This window comes from Annulohypoxylon truncatum (genome assembly GCF_022578515.1).
Source record: "Annulohypoxylon truncatum strain CBS 140777 unplaced genomic scaffold F4807scaffold_5, whole genome shotgun sequence".
Classification (NCBI taxonomy): Eukaryota; Fungi; Ascomycota; class Sordariomycetes; order Xylariales; family Hypoxylaceae; genus Annulohypoxylon; species Annulohypoxylon truncatum.
The window spans coordinates 648,689-667,024 of NW_025953791.1; the positions used below are offsets into that span (position 1 = coordinate 648,689).

At 48.6% G+C, this 18,336-nt stretch overlaps 7 protein-coding genes and 1 non-coding gene across 8 annotated transcripts; 7 read left to right on the forward strand and 1 right to left on the reverse strand.

The window, feature by feature from the left end:
* Positions 1 to 102: 102 nt before the first annotated feature.
* Positions 103 to 714, forward strand: F4807DRAFT_457116 (uncharacterized protein; the record flags this gene model as incomplete). The annotated part of the gene is made up of 1 exon (XM_048000992.1): positions 103 to 714. One exon carries the CDS (start codon positions 103 to 105, stop codon positions 712 to 714), a length of 612 nt encoding a protein of 203 aa, XP_047857551.1.
* A 16-nt stretch (positions 715 to 730) lies between these two features.
* On the reverse strand, positions 731 to 2,117 carry F4807DRAFT_309014 (DHS-like NAD/FAD-binding domain-containing protein). Its single transcript, XM_047995021.1, has one exon. The coding sequence runs from the start codon at positions 1,945 to 1,947 to the stop codon at positions 748 to 750; it is 1,200 nt and encodes a 399-aa protein (XP_047857552.1). The 5' UTR covers positions 1,948 to 2,117; the 3' UTR covers positions 731 to 747.
* Positions 2,118 to 2,487: 370 nt separating this feature from the next.
* F4807DRAFT_412660 (cation efflux family-domain-containing protein) lies at positions 2,488 to 4,774 on the forward strand. The gene is made up of 2 exons (XM_047996794.1): positions 2,488 to 3,630; positions 3,706 to 4,774. Exons 1-2 carry the CDS (start codon positions 2,757 to 2,759, stop codon positions 4,332 to 4,334), a joined length of 1,503 nt encoding a protein of 500 aa, XP_047857553.1. The 5' UTR covers positions 2,488 to 2,756; the 3' UTR covers positions 4,335 to 4,774.
* Positions 4,775 to 5,013: 239 nt separating this feature from the next.
* Positions 5,014 to 7,459, forward strand: F4807DRAFT_412663 (actin-like ATPase domain-containing protein). The gene is made up of 3 exons (XM_047996795.1): positions 5,014 to 5,275; positions 5,347 to 5,792; positions 5,854 to 7,459. Exons 1-3 carry the CDS (start codon positions 5,221 to 5,223, stop codon positions 7,063 to 7,065), a joined length of 1,713 nt encoding a protein of 570 aa, XP_047857554.1. The 5' UTR covers positions 5,014 to 5,220; the 3' UTR covers positions 7,066 to 7,459.
* F4807DRAFT_t28 lies at positions 7,290 to 7,399 on the forward strand. Its single transcript has one exon. It is a non-coding gene; the product is annotated as a tRNA-Ile (tRNA).
* A 284-nt stretch (positions 7,460 to 7,743) lies between the features above and the next one.
* On the forward strand, positions 7,744 to 10,404 carry F4807DRAFT_412667 (alpha/beta-hydrolase). The gene is made up of 5 exons (XM_047996796.1): positions 7,744 to 8,446; positions 8,524 to 8,774; positions 8,845 to 8,917; positions 8,972 to 10,093; positions 10,151 to 10,404. Exons 1-4 carry the CDS (start codon positions 8,320 to 8,322, stop codon positions 9,718 to 9,720), a joined length of 1,200 nt encoding a protein of 399 aa, XP_047857555.1. The 5' UTR covers positions 7,744 to 8,319; the 3' UTR covers positions 9,721 to 10,093; positions 10,151 to 10,404.
* Positions 10,405 to 11,077: 673 nt separating this feature from the next.
* Positions 11,078 to 12,544, forward strand: F4807DRAFT_309103 (uncharacterized protein). Its single transcript, XM_047995023.1, has one exon. It carries the CDS (start codon positions 11,489 to 11,491, stop codon positions 12,491 to 12,493), a length of 1,005 nt encoding a protein of 334 aa, XP_047857556.1. The 5' UTR covers positions 11,078 to 11,488; the 3' UTR covers positions 12,494 to 12,544.
* Positions 12,545 to 13,356: 812 nt separating this feature from the next.
* F4807DRAFT_412673 (phosphatidylinositol 3) lies at positions 13,357 to 17,275 on the forward strand. Its single transcript, XM_047996797.1, has 5 exons — positions 13,357 to 13,649; positions 13,707 to 13,893; positions 13,953 to 16,458; positions 16,515 to 16,719; positions 16,777 to 17,275. The coding sequence occupies exons 1-5, from the start codon at positions 13,570 to 13,572 to the stop codon at positions 16,814 to 16,816; spliced, it is 3,018 nt and encodes a 1,005-aa protein (XP_047857557.1). The 5' UTR covers positions 13,357 to 13,569; the 3' UTR covers positions 16,817 to 17,275.
* The last annotated feature ends 1,061 nt before the right edge of the window (positions 17,276 to 18,336 follow it).

An 18,336-nucleotide genomic window follows, 5' to 3' on the forward strand; every position in this document is an offset into this window, starting at 1 on the left:
TAATTGGGGTCTTCAGGTTCGATTTTATTAGTCCAATACCTTCTCAACTCTTTTTTTTTTTCGCTCAACCTGATGCACGCAGCTATCCATAATCCCCTCAACATGGACAAGACAATCTGGCGCAGAGCTATAAAGATCAGTGCTACCAGCCGTCCAAGGACCACACGGTCTGTATTTATCAATGGACAGCAACTTACTCGACAGGCAAGTTCAGCTCCATCGATAATACAACCTGCGTTTTGGAAGAGCATGATACCAAAGCCATTTCGACGACGCCCGGAACCGACCGTGGATTGGGGCACGCCGAAAAAGCCCAAGTCGAAGGAATGGAACCCGGCGACTTTCTACATCATAATATTTCTCTTCATCGGGTCTATGTCCATCCAGATGATTGCCTTGAAGAAGGAATTTGACACATTTGTAAGACGGGCTGAAGTTCGTATCGGTTTGCTGCGCGAGGTTGTAGAAAAGTTACAGAGAGGCGAAGAGGTGGACGTTGAGAAGGCGCTAGGCACCGGCGACGCGGAAGAGGAGAAAGAATGGGAAGAGGTACTGAGGGAGATCGAGCGCGACGATATTCTTAAGAAGACGAATAAGGCCGAAAAGACGAAACCAGCAGCGCCTCTTCCTACTCCTGTCAAGACAGAAGCTACAAGCACGGACAGTGCGGCACCACCGAAGAAGAAAACCGGAAGTTATTCGAGCTTTTTCTAATATATATAATCAATATGGTCGCTATATATGGCATTACGACATCATATCTTTGAAAACCGAGGCACCGTGGTCTTCAACGCCATGATCATATTTTTCCTGGGCCGCCTCTATGCTCGATGATTGTCTCATTTGTTCTACGAGGGCCGGCAGTAATTCATCGGTAGACAACTCCACCCTTACTCCTTGAGCCCCTTCTTGGAACGGGTCAAGGTTAGCAAAGAAAGCATCTTCGCCTCTGACGCCTCCAAGGTTAATAATTGCAATAGGAATGTTTCGATCTTTGGCTTTTTTGGCCAGTCGCCAAGCAGAGTATGTCGCAAGAGATGTCCCCAAAACCAGCAATCTCCCGGCATTCTCGATAGCTTGGTCTGCGGCCAATTTAACGGAGGGTTTTATGTTCTCTCCAAACATAGTAACAGCCGGCTTCAGTACACCCGCTGTACTCTCCGGATTCCATGCGCCATCCGCATCGACCTCGACCTTTGCAGGGCTCCCATCAGCGGTGGCAGGTGGAGTCGAGAGACATCTCGGACAGGCGGGATAGCGAAACGTCGTGTATGGGGCGTCTGGAAGGTCAACGTCACCATCAGGATTCGTCCTCAACCCCTTGGCCCGTCTCTCATCCGGATTCTCGGTATCCAAGGCACCAGAGGCTAGTATCTCTTGTAGGAAAGCTGCCCAGGTAGGGTTCAGTCTAGCTAGCGCATTCTGAAATGTATCTCGGGGTAATTCCTCGTGACATGATGTACACACGCAAGATCTTAGATAGCCATGTAGCTCGATCGTGGGGAGACCGGGGTGAGCTTTAGGGTGGAAAGAATCCACATTCTGCGTAATCACGCTCTGAACTAGCCCTAAGTCGCCTAGATGTTTTACCGCGTAGTGACCGGCATTCGGCTTTCCCTTCAGGAGTGTAGTCCAACCAAGGAAACTCCTAGCCCAATATCGCTTCCTGGCCTCGTGGCTCTGGAGAAATTCGTTGTAGTAGATGGGTCGATATGTCTTGTTTACTCGATATGTGCCGTTGGGCCCTCGATAATCTGCTAATCCGCTAGCTACGGATATGCCAGCACCGGTGAGAACTACCGTGGAAGGGAAGCCCCTCGCTGAAGGTACTTGAAAGAATTTTTGTAAAGCCTCGACGGCTCCCGATATAGTTGTTGCGGCTTTGGGAAAGATAGTAGGGGAGGCTAAAGCATCCGTATAAGGGATTCGCATGTAAGGCGGACGCATCTGGAGAGGTATCTGGAGCGATAAACTCACGTCCAGCTGATCAATGAGTGGTGATACAAGGTAGATTGTAAGTTTCTATATAGATCTTCACGTCACAATGAGTTTTACTGAAGTTTGCGATGAAAACCCGGAACAATCAATACCTACATATGGTATTTGATAAAGTGAAGTCATCACTATTAATTGCCCAGCTTTGAGTCGTTCCACCTACTAGGTACGTAGCTGGTAAGGCCGACCGGAGATAAGCTATATGTGATTATGGGGGATATGTAGGTAGCAGGTGATTCGGTATACTTAGAACAGGGGATTCGTCCTCAACTCCGAGCATTGAAAAATGCTACTTCCTTGCGGCGTACCTATTATTCCCTAGGCCGGAGCACCTGCAGATGGTTACCCTGCTACTGCCCTGGAACCTTAGGCTTGTAGGGGTCGTTCATGTAGGGGTTTCCAATCGTGCTAGGTACTAGGAATAGGTATCCACCATTCGGCAGCGGGCTGACGCAGTTCTCGTCCAGGATCTCTCTTCTGACAACCGGAAAGATCGAATCGCGTAAGCTCCAATTGGTACTTTTTTACAGGCCCGACCCATCCGATGTCGTCGCAGTTCAAGGAATGCGCACGCATCGCAAGTCTCCCACAACGACGATTCTCATTTTAGACAATATTTTTCATTGTTATTCGCCTCTAGCCTCCAGTCGACCTGTTGGTTCCAAGCCTCCAACGCGCGTCGCCTTCCATACCTTACGCAGTATACCACCCTTGTCGCTCTTGTCACTTTTTTAAGTTCGGGCGAGACATTTCCTCATTCGATGTTTCCACAAGGGACCGGTAGGCCGTGCTTAGGCGGTAGCAGCGGTCTGCGCCGGGCTGTAGCAGCTGGCTCAGAGCTTGCAACATCGGCAGGAGGCCTAGGCTTGAGTGCATGTTTTATCCGTCAGGAACAACCAGCAGCTCCAGCTTTGTGTAAGCCTTATTGGACACATAAACCAATCCGTTCACAACCACGTCGCATCTTTCAAACATCTTCTGCTCAATACCAATCTATTTCCGTTTCTTCTGCCACCCCTATTCCACATTCTTCCCACTTTGTTCCCAGACAACATCAACGCTCTTTTCCCATAATGGCCGCGCTCACCCAGACGCGAAGCCATAGTGGCCACAAACATAGCCATGCTCACCACCATGATAACGTGTATTTAACTTCGCAAAATAAGAATGATGCCGGAGTACGCATTACTCGAATCGGTCTTTATTCCAATCTCGGTATGGCGATTGCGAAGGGAGTAGGTGGTTATGTATTCAGCTCGAAAGCTATGGTAGCAGACGCGGTCCACAGCTTGACTGATCTTGCCTCCGACATCTTAACACTTGCAACCATTTCATGGAGTTTAAAACCACCCACCGACAAATTTCCAGCTGGCTTTGGAAAGATTGAGAGTTTGGGATCATTGGGCGTGTCGAGCATGCTTCTATTTGGGGGCATCTGGATGGGCTACGGTAGTCTCCTGACACTCTATGGACATTTCTTTCTCGACCCTACTGCAGCGGCGGATTTTTTAACACATGCCCACTCACACGGACACAGCCATGGTCATGGGCATGGTGTTGATGTGATTCCAAGCCTCCATGCTGCATGGCTAGCTGCCGGCACAGTTGCTGTCAAGGAATGGTTGTATCATGCTAGTAAGTCTTCCAATTACGCTACTCCTAGAACCGTAGCTATATCGTAGAGAGATTAACCCTGTATTTTCATAATAGCCATGAAAGTTGCCCGTGAGCGCAAATCGTCCGTTCTTTCCTCGAATGCGATCCATCACCGAGTCGACAGTCTTACAGGCATTGTAACCCTAGCAGTGATCCTGGGCGCCAATTTTGTCAAGAACGCAGCCTGGCTGGATCCTGTTGGTAGTCTACTTATCTCCTTGATGGTGGTGAAGGCTGGAGCCGAGAATACAGTCGCATCTCTTTTCGAACTTGCAGACCGAAGCATCGATGACGAAGTCAAGACCTCAATACAGAAGCAGGCCCGAGAAGCTTTCAAAACAATACCAGGCGGGTCAGAGATCGAACTGAGAGACGTCACAGGTGTTAAGTCAGGGCAAAACTATCTGGTGGACCTTGAGGTAGCCTTGCCAAGAGAGTGGGCCATGGAAGCTCTTGGCGATGCTGAACAGCAAATCCGAGAACGCGTCGGCGGCAAAGTCCGTGGTGTTCGCCGAGTGCGCGTCCGCTTTGTATCAAAGGACGTCACTGTAGAGAAGTTTGACGAATTTATTCCCGGCGATGTTAGCCCTCGATCAAGCCCCGAGCCTGAAGAAGACGAGAATAACCACAATCACAACCATAACCACAACCACAACGGCAATGGGAATCATAAATCGAAATGAGTCAGTTAGGGAAGAAAGAGATGATTACCTTTTGGCGTTAAGGCGTTGGCTCGAGCCTCGGCAAACTTGGAGGGTTGGCACAATCATGATACCAAAACTACACTGAGGAAGTTCAAAATCACGACGATGCTCTTGTGATAGAGCATACATGTACTATATTTTCGATCAGCATTGGCGACGCACGGTATCCGGAAAGATTTTTTTTAGCATTTGACACTTCCTAGAGATAGCATTTGCAGGTGGAAGGACATGGCAAATGCGGAGAGAAAGGAATGGTTCCGTGAGCGAGCAACTACACACGAAACTTTGAAGAAACTTTGAAGAGATAGCCTCGGAGGACACCGAGCTGTCTGACTGCTTTACCCATTTGGGATTAGCATAGCAAAGTCCACAACGTTGTGGCCTCGAGCAATACATGCGGATATTGAGGATCTATGAAATATGCGAATTCGGAGGCGCCTAACCGTGACATATCGTGATAAATGGTTACACACATTGACCCTGGCGCCAAGAAGTGGCTCTAAAGGTATGCGCTTTTCGATGTTCCCAAATGTTCTAGAGCTTATCGATTTCCATGATTGGAGCGGATGACGTTTTAGCCTGAATTGATAGGGCACGCATTGCCCCGCCATACCGAGATCTGAGTCTCTGGTGTCATAGCATTCGTAAATCTTGCATCAACAGCTCCGATCAGTCCAGCAAATAAATTTGAGGGACTTTTATTAGTAGCTCACGATTCATGCTAGGACAGTTCCTCTGCCTTGGAATTCCACACCTAATTATGTCCAGTTTGTAAATCCCAGAGCTTACATTGGTCTTAGTATTTTCTACCCCTGAATCGAAAGCCGCACTTGTTAGTATTGCTAGGGAGAGTATTTGAGTCAGTATGAGCGGTGGGCCACTATACCTCGGGTTCGATCTTTCAACCCAGCAATTGAAGGGCAAGTTAGCTTCGTTGATAATTAGCGGCCGATAAAATAGACCCTTAAGCTAATTACCTACACAATTGTAGCGATTGTGATTGCTTCAGACCTCAAGGTCATTTCTGAAGCCAAGGTCGACTTCGACGCCGATTATGCTACCAAGTACAAAATCACAAAGGGAGTACAAACAAACGAAGATGAAGGCGAGGTGTACCAACCCGTGGCCATGTGGGTTGAGGCCGTAGATCTCGTCTTAACACGCCTAAAGGAGAAGGGATGCCCCGTGGAGCGTATAAGAGGCATAAGCGGCTCTGGTCAACAACATTCAAGCGTCTACTGGAACGAACATGCCGAGTCTGCATTGAAGAAGCTCGAGGGCGGGAAGACGTTGCTCGATCAACTGTCTCATGTCTTCGCCTATGATTTTGCGCCGAATTGGCAGGACCATAGCACGCAGACTGAGTGCGACCATTTCGATGCCCACCTGGGTTCGAAACAGAAGTTAGCTGATGCAACGGGAAGTGCCGCTCACCATGTATGCAGTCTCAAATTCTAACCGACGTTCAATGCGTATCTAGGTAGCTAACAGAAAGCAGCGTTTCACGGGTACCCAAATTCTACGAATGCGAAGGAGACGCCCTGAGGTCTACAGTAAAACTGCTCGCATCTCACTTGCATCCTCTTTTCTGGCTTCTCTGTTCTTAGGTGCCATTGCACCTATAGACATAAGTGATGTCACCGGCATGAACCTATGGGATATCGCCGGTGAGAAATGGAACGAAACACTCCTGGAACTAACGGCGACCAAGGAGGGCGTACCAGAGCTGCGGAAGAAGCTGGGTGATGTGCCATTAGACGGTGGTGGCAGCCTGGGTGGCATCTCGTCTTACTTCGTACAGCGCTACGGGTTCAGCCCCGAGTGCCAGGTAGCCCCCTTCACAGGCGACAATCCAGCAACGATACTCTCCCTACCATTGCGTCCCCTCGACGCCATAGTCTCTCTCGGCACCTCGAGCACCTTCCTCATGAACACGCCGAGCTACAAGCCAGACCCATCGTACCACTTCATGAACCACCCCACGACTAAGGGACACTTCATGTTCATGCTCTGCTACAAGAACGGCGGCCTCGCGCGCGAGAAAGTCCGCGACAAGCTCCCGAAGCCATCGGGCTCAGACGCGTGGGAGAACTTCAACAAGCAGGTCCTCGAGACGCCGCCCCTGGACGTGCGCAAGGAAGGCGACAAGGCGAAGCTCGGGCTGTACTTCCCGATGCCGGAGATCGTGCCGAACATCAAGGCGGGCACGTGGCGGTACACGTGCAGCGCCGCGGACGGGTCCGGCCTCGCGGAGACGGGCGACTGGGGCCCGGACGCCGACGCAAGGGTTATCGTTGAGTCGCAGGCGCTCTCGATGCGGCTGCGCTCGCAGAAGCTGGTCTCGTCGCCGAACGACCGGCTGCACTTACCCGCGCAGCCGCGCCGGATTTACTTGGTTGGGGGCGGCTCCCTCAACCCGGCGATCGCGCGCGTGGTAGGCGACGTGCTGGGTGGCGCCGACGGCGTGTATAAGCTGGACGTCGGCGGCAACGCGTGCGCGCTCGGCGGCGCGTATAAGGCGCTCTGGGCGCTCGAGCGCAGGGACGCTGATGAGAGTTTTGATGATCTGATTGGTCAGCGCTGGAGGGAGGAGGAGGCTATACAGAAGGTGGACGATGGGTTCCGCGACGGGGTTTTTCAGAGGTATGGTAAGGTGCTGGGGGCGTTTGAGGAGATGGAGAGGAGGATCTTGGAGGTTGCTCATAATTAGGTGGGTGGATAGAGGTGCATTTAAGACTAGGAGAATGAGAATGAGAAAGAAGAAGAAGGGGGATTTAAGAGCATTTGGGGATTTGGTCTAGTAGAGTAGGTAGAGAGAAGGTGTAGATTTCTAGAAATAGATGGGCGTTGCTTAACCTGCCTAGATATGTAGTTTGTTAAGGCACTGAGTCAAGCATCACCAATTCCAAACCATTTCAAGCGACGGATAGGAAGGGTCCCATAGCTCAGTTGGTTAGAGCGTCGTACTAATATCATCCTATGTCGGATAGCTAGGAAATATTAAGTAAATGCGAAGGCCGAGAGTTCAAGCCTCTCTGGGACCAATGGTTTTTTTATTTTTCATTGTTCTTTTTATTGTAAAGCTGATTTCCTGTTGGGTCTTCATTGTGTCAGTCACATCGAATTGATTGACGAAAATGAAGATTGCATTGATTTTAGTTCTTATAAAAGTTACGAAAAGTCAACATGAAAAATCGACCCTGAATTTTTTTTACATTGAACTAGCTGAACCCTTAAAAGCTTGACCTCCCTATTTCAGATTTTCTTTATTGATAGTATTCACTTAGGTAATGACAGATCAAATTTGAATATAAAAACGCAATTCGGGCCTATTCAATATTGCTACTTATTAGTACTGCAACTCAACATGTGATTACCTATACTGCAGATAGAAGGGATAAAAGGAAGGCACCAACAGGCCTAATAGGAATCGAACCTAAACTACCTTTTATTCCTCTACCCAGTATCTACTGCAAAGCTTCAGACCTTGAATTTGACCTGCATTGTTTGATATTCTACATTTGATAATTGTCCCCACTAAATGTGTCTCACACAATGCTCCCTTGTCAAACTCTTAGGTAATTCAAGACCATACGTCACGCGATAATTTAGCCGTAGAGTTCCAAGTCGCGCGTTGTTTTAACATCTTCCCGGTGACATGAGCTGAACAAGAAGACTTCGAAAGGTAGCTATGACTTATCCTCACTCAGACGCTCATAGAACAAAATCTACGCGCAACCTCCGACGTCATCAGCCAGTAACTTACTAGCCGCGCTACCACGAAGGATTAAGCAATTGAGTTCCATCGAGCATTGAGCTAAGAACGGGTAACTTACATAGTGTCAAAGTGTCACTGTCATCAATTGCTGGGGATATTTAGGTAGTCTATGATTGGTATCAATTATAGGTTTATTTACATTGTGTTGATGGGCAAGATTGCAGGTTATCACGTTCGTTAAGCACGATGATTCTGGGTCCGATTTCGTATTTAGATTGTTTGGTTTTCTGTGCGTTCCTAGCACCGCAGTTGATAATTCATGTTGGACTATTTCAGACGACATGGGTAGTCCTGAAGTGCCTACCTTTTTTATGTGAGTTCTCAGATGAAGTTGGCCAAATATGAGCAGGTACGAGATGAGATAGCTAATTTATGAATACAACGACACAGTACTTGAACTTCCCTTCAAATTTGTTCACGAGCGCTATCTGATTGGATACGACAGTCAGTCTCCATTCGTACAAAAAGCAACCCCATTTGAGGATTTTGTAATCCGCTGCGTTCGCTATGCCTTCGCAAATATACCTCCTAAAGTTGGAAGGGTGTTCTTTTCTAAGCCAGTGGCCTTGCCATTTTTGAGATTCCGGCTTCTGCGCCACGGCTATTTGAGGTCTCCTGTCCACTGGAACGAGTATAACGATGTACGAAATTTCCCCTACCGTGACGACTTAATTCCCACCAAGCGTGTGCTAATAATGAGTTGAGCCGTAGAAACGCTTCAAAGGGATCTGGATTATTAAAGACCCAATGAAGAAACCTGACATTTGTATATTCTATGCTCATGGTACAGTTATATACGCACCCGGGCTGAATATGGCGGTGGCTGACAATAATCTAGGCGGCGGCTTCTCGATGGGCTCGGCGTACTTCTACCTGGAGTTTCTACTCGCATGGGCAAACCTGCTAGGCCACAGCGGGTATCAAAATCCGGCCATCTTTGCTTTGGATTATACCTTGGTCCCCGACGCAAGCTTTCCGGCGCAACTAGAGGAAACAATTGCTGCCTACGAGCATGTGCTTTCGGTCGTGCAGGACCCTAACAAGATTTGCGTCAGCGGAGACTCCGCAGGAGCCACTATAGTGCTCAGTTTGCTCCTCCATCTTGCCAATATTAGCCGCCATCTTGAAAAAATGGACAATACCGGAGCCTGGCGTTTGGCAAAGCCCGGGATGGCTGTGCTTATTTCGCCTTGGGTAACGCTGGTCTCCAGCAAGCACCAAAATACCGCAAGCGACTACCTCGATGCCGGAAACTTGCATCTGTATGCTCGCCAATACGCCGGAGAGAAAGTTTCCGTCAATGATCCACTCTTATCGCCGGGCAGCTGCAGAGATATTTCGTGGTGGAAAGGCGCAATGCCTTCGAAAGGGATTTTCATAGCTTATGGTGCTGAAGAGGTTTTCGCGCCTGAGATAGCAGGTTTGATCGAGTTCTTCGAGAAAAACGATATAAAAGTGCATAGTAGGGAAGAGAAGGGAGGCATCCACGCCTGGCCCGTGGCTTGTGTATTTCTTAGCAGCTCACTAAGTGATAGACAAAAAGGGTTGAAATATTTAGTGGAGGAGATTCGCGATAATATTGACTAAATTGAAATCAGAGTATGAGACCGCCGCCACTTGGCGCGTTGTTCATGTTTATCTAAAGTGAATAAATCCATGGATTTCCGTGCCTGGGTCTTATGTCATGTCAGATTAGATCAAGTTATGTCATCACAGACCTCGCCGGCAGAGAAGAAACCATAGGGCACGAGCACTCGGCTTCTGGACTGACGATGCTAATCATGGTCTCCGACAAAGCTCTTTGCATGGTTATCATCATTCATGACATGCCAAGGCACGTTTTAGCCGAAGCATCCTTGAAGACACGATGGATGTTAGACCAAGACCATCCATCAGTGGGACGAGCTAGGAATAGTAATAAAAAAGTTTGTTTTTCATCAAATCTACCAATTTCTTAAATCTATCCATCTATCTATTAGAAAATTCGATACAATAAGGCTGAGAGAGAGTCATTTACCTTAACTTGAAGGTTATGTCAACATGCAGCCTACATAATGCTACATGGAAGCCTCGGTTTGATCCATGATAGGACCGGCTTATGCGACCGGGTTATTCGTGACAGAATATTGGTCGCCTGGTGCCATTGGAGACACACGTGCTAGATCCATTCGTGAGAAGATCATCGAAATGTCATGCATGAGTCGATGGATTATTTGGACAGTTACCCAAATTATGAACGTCGAAAAGTATGTACGATGTACGAGATGTGGGATGTGTAAAAACGGTATGATTAAGGAAGATTAAGTAACATCTTCCAATAATGATGAGAAGATTGTGTGGGGTATCAACTTTTTTTTCTTGATGTGGCGGTGCTCAATCGCGATTACATGTAGGAATATAAAACCAGTCCGAGGCTCCTTCCCAACCAGCCAGAAAAACGCGCCGAGCTCCAGTCATCCATCTACCCAAACACACTACCTGGCAATTACGCATAGATCGCATATTCACCCCACCTTCGCTAAGACGCTTTAAACTGTTTGTACTTCTATCTTTTTATTCGGACGTTCGACGCCATCCACACAACCTCTCCACAATCCGCAATCCACAGTCCTCACAAACGTTGAAACTGTATTTCGGATTAAGTTGAACGGTTGCAATTCAATACCGTCCTTTCTTTTATGCTCTACGCCGTACAGTCACAAGCCAACGGTCTTATCCAATCACAGCTTAGGGCTGTACCCGCCTGACTCATACGCATATCCATTCATGCACTTATGCAAATTGCACGGTACTAGGTACAATTCTATTCAATCCGCCGAATTGTATTCTGTACGGGTTACGAACGACATTTGAAGTGAGCAACAGCTAGTGTAGAGCCTTTCCAGTGTCATTGTCCTCTCTCAGTCCTACCTAAGGTACACCGTGCGGTAGGACTATTTAGACATTTGTACACACTCACACTGCTGCCGCTGCTATCTTTCATTGTTGTGTTGTGCGTATAACGCGTATGACCATCATTGGGTGCTACCTCCTGCATTAGTCTAACCTCCCTACCTCCTGCCGTACCTATTTTACCTATTTCATACCGTAGGCACCTACCTAGTCTGATGTCTATTGGTTGCGACTAGATTAAAAGAAGAGATCATCCTGGTCTTTAGCAACCTTGACCAGCCACACAGACTGCATAAAAACTACATCTGTCCGAATCAACTTACCACAAGAATTCATACGAACCACAGAAAAAGAAGACAGTATTGCAACAAGGTCTCGAAAAAGCTGCCCCGCCATTCCAGAGCTCCCCATTTTTACTTGCGGTCCTGCGAATTTTTTTTTATTTTAAATTCCACTTGAGACCATGTCAACCCAAGAAAGCTCATATGCGCCAAAATCGCCCGATCTTTCTTCCTTTTATTCCGGTGCTTCTTCCGACATTCCTCAGAGTACCGACGCCCCAGGTGGATATCCCTTTCAAGCCGTACCTGGGGTTGGAGTGGCCGGTGGCCTGGGAGCAGCGTCTTTAAGATACAATCACAATCAGCCACAGCCCCACCAGTACAATACATATCAATCGCCCGCACCGCATCAACAAACGCAACCTACTAGTGCTCCCGCATATAGTAACAATCCCACCTTTAACACTTACCCTCCCTCAGGCGGTGGACAACAAGGACAAGGACATCAGCAACAAGGAGCTGAACAATATTACTCTCCCCGCCAACAAACGCAGTTCATCCAGACAACTCGACCATATAATTACCAAAGCCCGACCGCTCCCGCACCGACATCTGCTTCTTATTATCCACCGTACCTCGAGTCTTCATCGTCAGCTGCTTACCACCAATTACAAGCGCAGCCTTCCCAACCCTCAGCCTCTCCACAACCCGAGTTGCATGAGCAACTCGCCTTATCAGATCCCCAAAGTAGCATGCCGCCGCGAAAGATCGCCCCGGCGGCAAAGCAGAACGAGATGGACCCTTCACCCGTCAAGACAAAGTTCCCCACGGCGCGCATCAAGCGCATAATGCAGGCTGATGAAGAAGTGGGCAAGGTCGCCCAGCAAACGCCTATCGCTGTGGGTAAAGCGTTAGAACTATTCATGGTACAGCTTGTCCGCAAGAGTGCCGAGGTAGCAAAGGAGAAGAATTCGAAACGAATCACTGCACCGATGCTCAAGCAGGCGGTTGGCTCAGCTACTCAATGGGATTTCCTGCTGGATATCGTGGCGAAGGTGGGCGAGGAGAAGGAGGGCGGCAAGAGTTCCCGAAGCAAGCCTGATAGCGACAGCGACGAGGAGCAACCAGAAGGACCGGAAGTCAAGAAGAAGGGCAGGGGCGGACGCAAAAAGAAGGCACCGGCATAGTTATCCTCTATTCCGTCTTACTACATTCTCTTTCTACGGATTATACGACGGCAACGAGGTCACGATGGATGATTTGGGCCGCTGGCGTTACACCTAGGGCTATTATACCGGCGTTGGAGGTCTAAGGGGTCGCCCTAAATTGCGGTGGCATGATGGCTTTTGGAGGCCGGGAGCGCATTTATTTCTATTAAAAAATAAATTTCGAAGGAATGCAAGCAACTGCGGTACCCGACCAGAGCAGAGACGGATGATGTCTCTCATGATTAACCTTTGCAATGTGATAGTTCCTCAGTGGCTCCCTTCTTTCTTACCCCACGTTCGTACATATGTAGTTGTGCTCCAACCTTCATGCAAGTCGCGACGAGCATTGCCTTCGATGGACTATCGTAGTTGATCGTGGTTGTTCCAGATCGGGGCATATGCTACTATGACTAACTGGCGAGGTAAGTGTGTAAGCTTCTAGAATAGGAGACGTGCTTCCAAGAATTATCTATCGTATTATCGTAGAATGCTGCTTGAATCAAGTATTAAGCCGTGTAACTTAAAATGCTTCTAGTTCGAGGTTGGTAGGTTATTAAGGTTAGGAAGCTCTCGGTAGATTCGGCAGCTGCTGCCGTATTGAATGGGAGCGAGAGTGCAGGAAGTATATGTACTAACCTTGCCTATAATGACAGCTACGTTAATACGTATAAGCCAATCAAGAAGCGGTATAGGGGGGTGCAGGGTTCTGTTGCAGCACGCTATGCCTCCTGTATCAGAAGTACATGTACCTGCCAAGAAAGACAGAAAGTGGCATTTTACTCGAGGAATTGGACCGATTCAATTCGTAGGTACGGTGCGGTACCTACCATGCTCTGAGTAGATGCGCGCCGCCGCAAAACTTCGGGCCAAGCACCTTCAACTCAACTTCAACTTCGACACCTTCGTCGTTCACCGTCCACCGCCCACGCTCTCCGCTGTATTCGACAGCCACAGCCATGACAGCTTCTTCTTATTCGCTTCAGTCGTTTAATGTCGAACATAGGTGAGGCATCGAGCCTCATGATCTCTTTTCCGCTTATTAAAGACAGCTCGCTATGTCGTGGGATCTACTCCAGCGCTTTATCGAGAGTGATGTCTTCAACCAGAATCCCTTCCTCTCCGTTTCCTATCTATCGTAGGCAATTCCTCCCACGCTTTTGCGACAACAGCCTTTTTGACCCGATTTCTATAGCCGATATGCCGACCACGTCGGAATCCACTATGTTCTGTGCTCCAAGCTCCGCCAATTCCCGTATGAGGACATCGAATTCTTCCTTCCCCAGCTGTGTCACCTTATAATAAGTGTCGATAATGAGTCTATGGCATTGGAAGAGTTTTTATTGGATCTTTGCGAAGAGTCCGTCACTGCTGCACTTCTGGTCCGCACACCCGTCGAATCCACCGTCTAAGAGAGAATCTTGCTGAATAATTGCTTTAGACATTTTGGCTTTTCCAAACTTATCTGCGCGACCTCGCTTCGACGCCGCAGTCACAAGCCTTCAAGACATGTCGGAGAGTTTATAATAAGGTACAACATATTGTGTTCGGATTGTCGGACACAGCAAGACATGAAAAGATCAAAGAGAACATTTTGCCCGTTACGGTGCTTGCGAGTTTTGTTTTGGCCAGCGTCGGCTTTCCAAGCTTGCCGCAATGGGCTGGTCCGCTGGCTGTAGCACAGGCGAGGAAATCGCATCCATCCACCAACGTCATATCCGAAACGAATCAGCCGAGCCAGCCAAGTCCTTCAACCCATATGTCCAAGGTCACTAGGAGTCAGACCGTCACCGGAAATACGACGAGGTCACGACGGCCCCGTGAGTTGGCTCGAATTGGGAGTATGTCTGATTCTCGGCAATCCGTTTCGTCCCCGAAAAAGTCGCCAAAGTCGCCGTATCCGCAGCACCCCAGTACTCCTACACTTGCGAGTCCCGGACCTGACGGAGATACCACATTCGAACCGCGAAAACCAGGTTATATTGACAGTAAGATCTTAGAAGCTCATTTAAGCTCGTCGTCTCTTCCCCTCCCTGAGGTAAGATCACCGAGGGTGATACGACCTGTAACTCCGCTCTCCGCCGGCCTGCCACGTCCGACGGACACAATCTCACGCAGGCATTCACACCATGCAAAGACATCCGCGAGCTTAGCAGAAATGACAATGAGCCAGAAAGCAAGGTTGCTTCGGCAAAATTACTTTCACTGCCAGACAGCATTTCTAGCGGCGCTCGAGGATATATCTAATCGACTAGTCATAGTACCAAAGCCGGCTCGCCTTAGTGCCTTGCGGGCCGAACTCGCACTGATTGCTAGAGATTTGCCGGCTGAGCTAGATATCCCAATCATATGTCCACCGACCTTGGTAGATGGTTCACCAGCGAAGAGTCGCCACCATCGTATCGTAAGGATAAATCCTGCCGAAGCTACTGTCCTAAACAGCGCCGAAAAGGTACCGTATCTGCTTATGCTCGAGATTCTTCGGGATGATTTCACCTTCGACCCTAGTTCCGGGGAGAACCAGAGGCTACTTGGTAATCTAGTAGCTGAGCAAGGCACGCGCAAGCGCCTATTTGATTTATCTGATGCGCAAAAGACGCAGACTTCGGATAGAGTTTCTGAGCCTAGTTTGGAAAAGATTGATAGTGTCTTCGAACCAACTTCAGGGGATCTAGGGACTTCGCCGATGCTTAAACCCTTTGACCATGACGATGCAACCAGCAAAAGAAATGGAAAACAACCTGCTCACCATAGGAACTTACCCAACGGCACCGTAAACGTATCTACGTCTCTCGACCTAACCCCGTCGCGTACTTCAGTGACATCGACGTCCAGATCGAGTAGTCCGGGGGCATTGCGAAGAATAACGTTGTCGAACCAACGCAACATATCTGCTGATCAACCACCTGACTTCTCGGCTCTAGCAACACATATGCGGACGGCATCACAAATGTTGGCTCAACTTGATGCCACCAGCGGTAAACGGCCTCGTCAGGAAGTCGCAGCTATTAGATCCAAGATCATCGCAAGCATGCAAAGCCTCGAAGAGCAAAGCTTCGACCTTGACGATGGTCAGGGTCCTACATTCGATTTAATTATGGCCAAGGCCAGTGCTAGTGCGGCCAGTGCAGCCAGCGCGGCGTCTTCGCCCCCTGAAGGCTCCGACTTGGATGAAGAACTCGACCCAACAAGTAACTCAAATGCTGGTGCCGCTCGGATGGAAAACGACGCGATGACGGGCGGCGTGCAGAGAAAAGGTGACCGTGACGATCCTAGCGCTGCAGTATTCGGAGAAGCGTGGAACATGAAGAAAGAGCGGATACGTAAGACTTCGCCGTACGGGTGGATGAAGAATTGGGATTTGGTCAGTGTGATCGTCAAGACCGGAGCTGATCTTCGACAGGAAGCGTTTGCATGTCAGCTCATTCAGGTCTGTCATAAGATTTGGGTTGATGCCGGTGTCCCTGTATGGGTGAAGTTGATGCGAATTTTGGTCACTGGAGAGTCATCGGGCCTCATCGAAACCATTACAAATGGCGTCTCCCTACACTCGCTGAAGCGGAGTTTAACCTTGGCGTCGATCGAGTCAGGGATAAACCCACGACGTCGATTTGCGACGTTGAAAGATCACTGGGTGAAAACGTTTGGCAAGCCAGATAGCGAGCCATACAAAGCGGCGGTGGACGCTTTTAAGCGTTCCCTTGCCGCGTACAGCATCATCTCGTACATATTACAATTGAAAGATCGGCACAATGGTAACGTGCTCATCGATAATGAAGGACATATCATCCACATCGATTTTGGATTCATGCTCTCGAATTCGCCTGGAGCGGTTGGATTTGAAGCGGCTCCTTTTAAGCTGACTTGGGAGTACGTGGATGTTTTAGGTGGCGTTGATTCCCCGGATTTTGAGGATTTCAAGACATTATGCAAGCAAGCTTTCCAAGGTGAGATCCGAATCTACGGATGACTATCTGCACAGCGTATATCTAATTCCTTCCAGCACTGCGCCGATCAGCCGACAACATTGTTGACTTAGTCAGCATGATGGGACTAGATTCGAAAATGCCCTGTTACTCGGCAGGTGTGGCACAGGCTACGGCAACATTGCGACAGCGCTTCCAATTGCATCTAAGTGCCGACGCGGCCGAGAGTTTCGTAGAGACTGATCTCATCACGAAGTCTCTTGGCAGTTACTACACACGACTGTAAGTTTATCCTTCCTCTTTACATGAAGCAACCTGTTGCTAATATATGGTGCATAGTTACGATACCTTCCAATACCGTACCCAGGGTATATATTAGACGCTCAAATAAGGAGATGTGCCCGTCGCGGCTTGGGGGAGTTGATAGCATCACGGCATTTAGACGGCGTTATAGGCGATAGACTCAGAGGCTTGGACTAATCTCGCCTGGGACATAGTTGTTTATTTGAAATAACTAGATGTCAGCGATAAGGTGACAGCAACCGAAACCCGTAAATACAGAAGAACCATCGAGGCTCGTCGTTGACCTGAAGGGGGAGCAAAAGGAAGCGAAGGCACAACAATCATCCGGGGTTGATGCATGTCTTCGGGGAACGATACTCTACGCCCACCCGGTCTTAAGACCCAACCGGCTCTTCTCCCAGCCATCTAGCGACTTATATAGTATCGACTATCTCCAACCTCAATATAAGCTGCTTCGCAAAGAACTCAACTGTCTTATCTCTTTTATTTAGTCTTTGCTTTCTATTGCGCACATTAGTGAAGCTATCATCACATCTGAGTTTTGTCTAATCATGGTAATTTGGCAAACTTTATTGTGCTCCAATATGAGTAAGTTAATCCAGTCTCGTGTATAAGTAAATGCTACACATGTGAGCAGGTTAATATACGTCATGTATCTATCCATCTCCAACATCTGCGTGCTGTATGTCTGGTAAAGCCAGTCATAAACTCACTCATATTACCTAGATACCATGTGGGTAATTATAAACGCAAATATTAACGTAAGGACCTATCATAGGTAGATTGAATCTCATGGGTATCACTAAGGAAGTATACACCTTCCTACATATATCGGATTATACTTGTAAACGTTTTTACCCGAATTACGGTTCTACTTTCCCCCTTATCAAGTATGTAGGTACGTAGGTAGTTATACCTACTCAACTATGAGTCGATTTGCTCTATTATCCGTTTATTCTCTCATAATCCTAACTTTAGCTCCAAGGTTATTCCATTTCTGCCTAGTGAGCCAAATTATATAAATAAGGGGAGGACCCCGAAATAGCGAAGCAAACAATCCTCAACCAACACATCTTCCTTTCATGCCTCAATCCTTGGTGTGAAATCAGAAGTTGACTGCTGTCAACCAATACCTTGAAAAGAACCTCTAGACAGATCAAACCAACAAACGTTAGATTACAGTTTCCAGTCTGCCTGGGCCTGATGAGCCTTCTTCCATTGAAGAGAATTCGCCAACGATCCTCTACCTAGGCATACACGTACAAGTGTGCTATGTTATGAGGCCGGATCACATCACCCCGTATACCTATCTAGCTACATTACCTCCCCTTCACTGAACGCCTTCCACGCGAGGTCCTCTCCTCCTTCCCTAGATGGCCGCCTCAAGCACAGACGCAACCCGGAGTTGCCGCTGGGTGTTGTGACTAAAAGAGGATGTTGGGTAGCAGCGTTGGCGATATCGGGTGAGGCGTACGCCGTTGTACAGCCTGCCGTACGGCGCGTCGGGCCTGTTGGTGCTGTATATGGGGGGGGGGGGGGGGGGCGCGCGCCCGGGGGGCGCCGCCCGCCCGCGCCCCGGGGCGCGCGCGCCCACGC

Bases quoted from the DNA above. Each gene is read 5' to 3' on its own strand.
- F4807DRAFT_309103 (XM_047995023.1), top strand. From the start codon at position 11,489: ATGTCAACCCAAGAAAGCTCATATGCGCCAAAATCGCCCGATCTTTCT.
- F4807DRAFT_412663 (XM_047996795.1), top strand. From the start codon at position 5,221: ATGAGCGGTGGGCCACTATACCTCGGGTTCGATCTTTCAACCCAGCAA. The intron at 5,276-5,346 runs GCAAGTTAGCTT...ACACAATTGTAG, and splicing joins TTCAACCCAGCAATTGAAGG to CGATTGTGATTGCTTCAGAC. The intron at 5,793-5,853 runs GTATGCAGTCTC...AACAGAAAGCAG, and splicing joins CGGGAAGTGCCGCTCACCAT to CGTTTCACGGGTACCCAAAT.
- F4807DRAFT_412660 (XM_047996794.1), top strand. From the start codon at position 2,757: ATGTTTCCACAAGGGACCGGTAGGCCGTGCTTAGGCGGTAGCAGCGGT. The intron at 3,631-3,705 runs GTAAGTCTTCCA...TTTTCATAATAG, and splicing joins GGAATGGTTGTATCATGCTA to CCATGAAAGTTGCCCGTGAG.
- F4807DRAFT_309014 (XM_047995021.1), bottom strand. From the start codon at position 1,947: ATGCGTCCGCCTTACATGCGAATCCCTTATACGGATGCTTTAGCCTCC.
- F4807DRAFT_412667 (XM_047996796.1), top strand. From the start codon at position 8,320: ATGATTCTGGGTCCGATTTCGTATTTAGATTGTTTGGTTTTCTGTGCG. The intron at 8,447-8,523 runs GTGAGTTCTCAG...ACAACGACACAG, and splicing joins GAAGTGCCTACCTTTTTTAT to TACTTGAACTTCCCTTCAAA. The intron at 8,775-8,844 runs GTACGAAATTTC...GTTGAGCCGTAG, and splicing joins ACTGGAACGAGTATAACGAT to AAACGCTTCAAAGGGATCTG.
- F4807DRAFT_412673 (XM_047996797.1), top strand. From the start codon at position 13,570: ATGTCGTGGGATCTACTCCAGCGCTTTATCGAGAGTGATGTCTTCAAC. The intron at 16,459-16,514 runs GTGAGATCCGAA...AATTCCTTCCAG, and splicing joins ATGCAAGCAAGCTTTCCAAG to CACTGCGCCGATCAGCCGAC. The intron at 16,720-16,776 runs GTAAGTTTATCC...TATGGTGCATAG, and splicing joins GGCAGTTACTACACACGACT to TTACGATACCTTCCAATACC.